General features: G+C 42.1%; 1 protein-coding gene across 2 annotated transcripts in view; it reads left to right on the top strand.

Annotated features, from left to right (window-relative positions):
- The window catches only part of ANO6 (anoctamin 6), a 69,909-nt gene extending 68,015 nt beyond the window's left edge, over positions 1-1,894 (top strand). For both annotated transcript variants that reach the window (XM_082239564.1, XM_082239565.1), the window contains exon 20: positions 473-1,894. In XM_082239564.1, the coding sequence (XP_082095690.1) occupies positions 473-679 (207 nt within the window). In that variant the 3' untranslated portion in view covers positions 680-1,894. The remainder of the gene's footprint in view (positions 1-472) is intronic.
- The last annotated feature ends 4,818 nt before the right edge of the window (positions 1,895-6,712 follow it).

Raw genomic sequence — 6,712 nt, forward strand, 5'->3', positions numbered from 1 at the left:
CGTACAGCTTCCGGGTCATGTGGCCAGCATGACTAAGCCGCTTCTGGTGAACCAGAGCAACGCACGGAAACGCCGTTTACCTTCCCGCTGGAGCGGTACCTATTTATCTACTTGCACTTGACGTGCTTTCGAACTGCTAGGTTGGCAGGAGCAGGGACTGAGCAACGGGAATTCACCCCGTCGCGGGGATTCCAACTGCCGACCTTCTGATCGGCAAGTCCTAGGCTCTGTGGAGTCACCTAACCTGACAATTCTCAGCACCCTGAAGAAACTGCAATACCCAGAATTCTTTGGGAGAAGCTGGGACAGTTAAAGTGGTGTAGCAGCGCTTTAAATGCGTTTTGCAGATGTGGCCAACAGACTTCCAGATTGCGGCAAAAGTCAATAACGGGGCAATATTACTCTCTTTTATAATGGTTGTATATTCTGAGTAGCTGGCTCTGTTTGTGTTCCCTCCCCCTCCCCCATCCAGCATATCATCTACTTGGTGACATTTGCTATTTCACACATAATTCCCGATGTGTCAAAGAAAACCAAAAGCAAAATTAAACGGGAGAAGTATCTGATACAGACACTCCTGCACGAGAATCCCGTGAAAGCTATGAAGAAAAATATGGGGAGCATCGCCGACAAAATATTAAAAGGCGCAGATGGGACTTTCCGGCCTAAAACTGAATAGAGACATGACAGCCTGACAGTGCCTAACCAGTGGTGTGTGAATCTTTCTACCAAAACAAACAAACAAAGGGATCAGACCAAAGACTTGGTAGAACGTAATTGCAAAGGAAGAAGTGAATGCTCGTAAACAGAATGGACAAGCATTTCACCGTGGTTTTTGTTGGCTGTTATAAAGGGGCTGTCCTAATCTAGACTTTTGTGGTGTGCCTTCCAGCTGTATGCCATTTGAAACCAAACCTCAGAAACCAAACCACTTGTCTTAAGAGGGACACGGCTTATTCGGACCAGTTTTGAGTACTTTGATTGCCTTCTCCAGCTTTATCAAACTGGGTAGAAATGGACACTGTGGCAAGGAGGGGAAACAGGGCTGCCTACGCTGGCCTCAGACTCGAGCCCCCTCCGCTCAAATGTACAGTCTGCACAAAATGAATTGAAGCAAAATGACAATCCAAATGTAAGGGGGGGAAACCACTCTTGTGTTCCATGAAGCCTTAAGAGATATGTATACTGAAGGGAATGCAGTAATGTTCAACCAGGAATGGCCAGTGCAGTGGGGCAGCGACATGCCCCAGCTCCCCTGACAGCAGTGTTGCTGCTGCTCAATGGGGCAGGGCTGGGGCTGGGTGGCAGTGAAGGCAGCCGTAGAGCAAATCCAGTGTCTCCTTCCGACATTGGCCCAACCTGACTGCCATGCTGCCCCATCCCATTAAGGAGCAGCTGAACCACTGCTGTACAAGCAGCCACGTGGCCTTGCTACTCTTCACTGGCTGCTCCTGCATTCAGCATAATATGAAGGGATTTGCATCCCAGTCAGAGCCGTACTGCTACTGGCACCTCTGCTGATTCGAAGAGCCACAGAAGAGAGGACACTTCAGACCTGCCTCCGTTTTTGCTCTGTGCTCTCTAATTTCCCACCTCTCATTTCCACCTGAGTGTCCCTAGATGTCTCTGGCAAGTAGTTCACAGTGCTAGCAGACATTACTCTTGCTTCATGGATCTATAGCCATTCTTCTGTTTCACTGGAATCCCAAATTCATGTTGATTTCTGGAGAATGTTTGAGTGTTCAGCTGCCATCTTAGCTTCAAAATGCAGAGTGGAAGATCTTGCACTGGTTTGTAGTTCAGACTATGGACTTGTCATACCTGATCAATGTAATGCATTACAAAAGGCACCACCGAGAAATATTAAATGGGATGGAGAAAGCCTTTTCAGTCATTCAGAATGTTGAACTCATATTCAAGTCCCAACTTGAATATGAAAAGTCAGCAAACTTTTTCAGCAGGGGGCTGGTCCACTGTCCCTCAGACCTTGTGGGGTGCCAGACTATATTTTGGGGAAAAAATAATGAATGAATTCTTATGCCCCACAAATAATCCAGAGATGCATTTTAAATAAAAGGGCACATTCTACTCATGTCAAAATACCAGGCAGGCCCCACAAATAACCCAGAGATGCATTTTAAATAAAAGGGCACATTCTACTCATGTAAAACATGCTGATTTCTGGACCGTCTGCAGGCCGAATTTAGAAGGTGATTGGGCCAAATCCGGCCCCCCAGGCCTTAGTTTGCCTACCCATTTTCCAGACCATGGGAGCATTGTGCCTGTTGATCCAATACACAAACACTAACCCCTCACTTCACTTAAGTGAACATAAACATGGATATACAGCCACATAGAAGAAGAGATATCTCCATGTGGCTGTGTATATAATAATTTGATTCAGGTAGGTGTGGGGTGAGTGTGTGTATCTACAAAAGCATGTGTGAATTCTGAGTTGGCCTAATACATTTTGCTGCTTGAGGTGAAGGACGAAATGGTACACCCACGTATTCTGTGTGCTGAAAGTGACCAGACTGGCAGTAGTAGTACATGACACACAGAACTCTATCCTCCAACATCTCACCATTGAGCCTCAGCCTCATAATCTGCCACCTGAGGCAGCTGCCTCCTTGGGCCTAATGGTAGAGCTAACCCTGATTCTAAAGAGGTCAATGAAGACAATAGTCTGATGTGTAACTTGTGTCACCAGCAAAGGAATATTTAGAATGGGGTGCAGCTTATAGTGCTTTATCACCAGCGGTGCCAACTTGAATAAAATGTTTGGGTGTGTGTGGAGATAATCCCCGCCCCACAAAATTTATCACAAGATGTGGTGCATGCATTCCATTTGAATGGCAATGCCCATCAACTGGGGAGGAGCTCAAATATTTTAGGGGGGGACGGGACAAAGGGACCTCAGCCCCTAGGAGTTGGAACTGGCTGGTATTGTAGGGAGTACATTGGCTCACAGAGCATTGAAAGTCTTTGTGCCAATTGATTTTGAAAAGCTTTTGACTGATCTAATAAAGATTACAAATAGAGGTACAGAATACGGTTTAGAATATTTGACAGTAATGACTGCTTTATTAAGTGGTTTTTCCAAGAATAGACGGATGTGTTGATGATGATGAAGTGTGCTGTGAAGCTCTGACCACTGACAACTTGTTCTGACATTCGAATTAAGAGACTTACTCAAAAGATCTATTGTTTCACTGTGTTAATTGTGTATCAGCTATGAGGCAATGTGGCTAACTTTACATTTAATATGTATTAGGGGAGCCATAAGTGTTACTTATATATGATTATATATTATGAATACAGAGTTGCAGTTTTGGGTAATTGATTTTGTTTTAATCATGGTAACAGAAAAGAATATTGATGTAATGCTTGCATGTAGATAATCTTCTGTATTGCTGCTTCATTTAATCTCCCATCAATGCAACTTGACATATTTGTTATGTTGTATAATATGCGCACATACCATAATGAATATGTTCTACAGATACCTCCAATGAGGCCTGATGCAATCTTATGCTCAAAAGTACATTGCACTGTGTTCAGTGGGTCTTTTTCCTCAGAGAGCAACTGGGGCTGCAGTCACATGCACATTTACTGGGAATAAGATTCACTGAATACAACACAACCTATTTCTAGTATGCATGGGTAGAACGGTGATGAGAATATATAGCTTTTTTCAGATAGGGTATCAACAAAGAAAAATTAGATATCCATCCCAGGTTCAAATCCTGAACTGAAATGACAGTTTCTAGTATCCCATTTAATGCCTTATCTGTCTCTTATTTTTCCCTATTTGCAGACTACTTTAGCTCCCCAAAATTCTGGATCATACCAAGTGTTATGCAGAGACTTGCCATGAGGCATGATAATTAAAATTTCTACACTATAATGCATATATTTTGGCTGATGTCCAGTGCTAATTATACTCATGTTACTCTTGTCCATTAATTTCAATGGGTCTACTCTGGGTATGTCTTGGATCCCACCCTTTATTTGTACACCCACTTTACATAGATTTTAAAATTTCTGTTTCATCTATTCTGAAAACTGAAGTCATCATTTGAGTTCATGGATTTCAGGCTAAAATTTTACATTCAGCATCAAATAACCAGAGGTTCGTGTCTCAAGACTTGGTTGCTCAAATTGGTGTTTGTTTGAATTGATATGAAAGACTTCCTGTGCTGTTGGCTCTGGAGATTCACCCTTTTTGGGGGCATATTGTCTGACATGGGAATCACTCTTCCCTGAGCAGCATTTTTACCATCCAGTAATAGTTTATCCATAAGTTTCCCATAATACATAAGAGTTATTCTCCCCTTCCTAGGATTAACTCAATTAGTCTTTATCTACAATATTATATCTAGTGCATGAACCGTGGGGCAGGATTCCCAAAAGATGCATGAACAAATGGGTGTGAGCTTTTACCAGACAGTCCTGCTTTTTGAATCTATATTTATTGATCTGAACCATCCTGCTCTATATCTTGAACTTTTTCTGCAGTCTCCTGCACACTTACCTGGGAGTGAATCCCATTAAACTCAATGGATCCTTACTTAAACCCATATAAGACTGCTCTGTCGGACAGTTTAAAAAAAAACCACAACAACTTAGGTAGGCCCAATAATGATGCTAATGGGGAAAAATGTTTTTCTAATTACATCACTGCTACACAATAATTTTGAAACTGGAGGTTAAAAAGAAGAGCAACCAGTAAGTGGTATTATACACTTTACAGAGCTTCTATGCACCAGATTAAAAAGCCAACAAGACTTTTGGTACATGACCTAAAGAAATTAGAAAGAGTTTACGCAGGAATAAAGTCTGGAAGATTGTTTTGCAAATTATTACTTTCATTAGTTATATATTGGCTTTGGCTATAACCGTAACACAAGCTGTTTTGTCAACAACAGACAGTAACTGTGATAGCGATAAGTCCCAGGCGTCTCACAGCAAGAAGTGCTGGACCAGCATTTGGGGGATCAAGCTGTGAATGAATATTTCAGAGGATTCCCCAGGCTTAATAGTATTTACTAAGAACATGTTCTCCGTACTTTTTCTGGTAATATTGACTATTATGTTCTGAACTGATTTTTTCCCCTCCTCTCTTTATTTATTATCATTGTAATAAAGTTGATTTTATAATGTAACATTCTTAATACTGGCCTTCTTTTTAAAAAAAAAAAAAACAACCCCGACTGCAACACTGAATAATCTACCGATAAGTGTTATTGAGAGGGTATTTATTTATGACTTTTGCCAGATTGTAAGTTTTCAATTATCCAAAACATTGAACACATAGTGCTACATACAAATGAACGCAATTTTCTTGAAAGAAACATAAAGTCTATAAATGATCTAAAGCCAGTGGAAGTCGTGGTGGTGGGAAAAGGCCATGGAGGCGTCTTCCTGGCACTGTAAGCCGCAGAGCTTACGTGAGAAATGCTAGGAGGGAGCAAGGTGGTGGTGAGGGTGATCCTATTTTGACACACTGGAAGAGGCAACGCAGCACACTGGCCAATGTCCACAAAGCCCTGACCACTCCTCTGCCCTGCCCAGGTGTCATAGACCAGCTGGATACAGAGGAAGTTGCGCCTAAGCCATAATTCACTGCTATTAGTAAATTGTCATTTAATTGTAGCAATGAATCTACCACATTAAATTCATCCAAGCAGCAACTGTTGTTCCAGGGCTGAGGTGATCGGGTGGTGCATCCCCTTTTTTTATTGTTTAAATTGAACAAAATGTAAAATAGACCCTGTTGAGATGTATTGAGAGACTGAGGAGGAAGGGGTTGGGACAGCACTGTTCCCCCCCACACACACACACTGGCATAGGGACTTAATAGCACAGGAAGTGGCTTTAAGCGGTTTTTAAACAAGCTGAGCCCATTAAGAACCAACTTCTTCCTCTTCTCCCTTGACACACAGAGTGGCTGAGTGAATAAGCAGGCATGCTTATTTCCACAAATGTACAACTGGTGGTTGCTCTGCCCCCACTTTACGCAATCCAGTTTTTATACCCAAGTGGTCACCGGCTCCTGTTACTGCGACCCGCTACGTACATCTGGTTCAAGGATTCTGAATTAATGAGGAGTTGTTACACTAGAAATATTCCATGTAAATGAATGCAACTTGCAGTTCAGCAGCAGAGCTTCTTTTGACAAACTTCACTCCAGGAATTCTTTAATCAACCAGTTTTTTTGTAAAATATTCTGCCTGCTTAACACCGCCCTAGCTTGAATGACTCATATTTCATCAGCTGCAAACATGCAATATCCTCCCCACCCCCCTCTTTCTCTTCCTCATTTTACACTTCCTGCCTGCCTGAGAACTTGGGGGACAACTAGGATTTAGAGGCTGGCACTTAATCACCCGCATCCGTACTAATCTCACATGGGAATTGACAAATCACACAAGAACCGTCGTCTACTTTTTTATTTCTTGTACTGGGAAAGCTGGGAAACAGGCAAGGGAGTTTTTAGCTCAGTGGTGCCTGAAGCCATATTGTGCCAAACACCTGTTGGAAGAATTATGGATTAGTAGCAACTAGTTATTACAGTAGAAAAACACAGCGTAAAGGAAGACAAATGTTCCTTTAACAGCAGAGCTTTTTGGGGAAAATTCAGCCATGTTAAATGTTAAAAATAGGTCTCGTTTTTTTATTTTATTTTTAGTATTCCCCTCTTCAAATGTAA

Source organism: Podarcis vaucheri, assembly GCF_965113315.1.
Source record: "Podarcis vaucheri genome assembly, chromosome: 10".
Lineage (NCBI taxonomy): Eukaryota > Metazoa > Chordata > Lepidosauria > Squamata > Lacertidae > Podarcis > Podarcis vaucheri.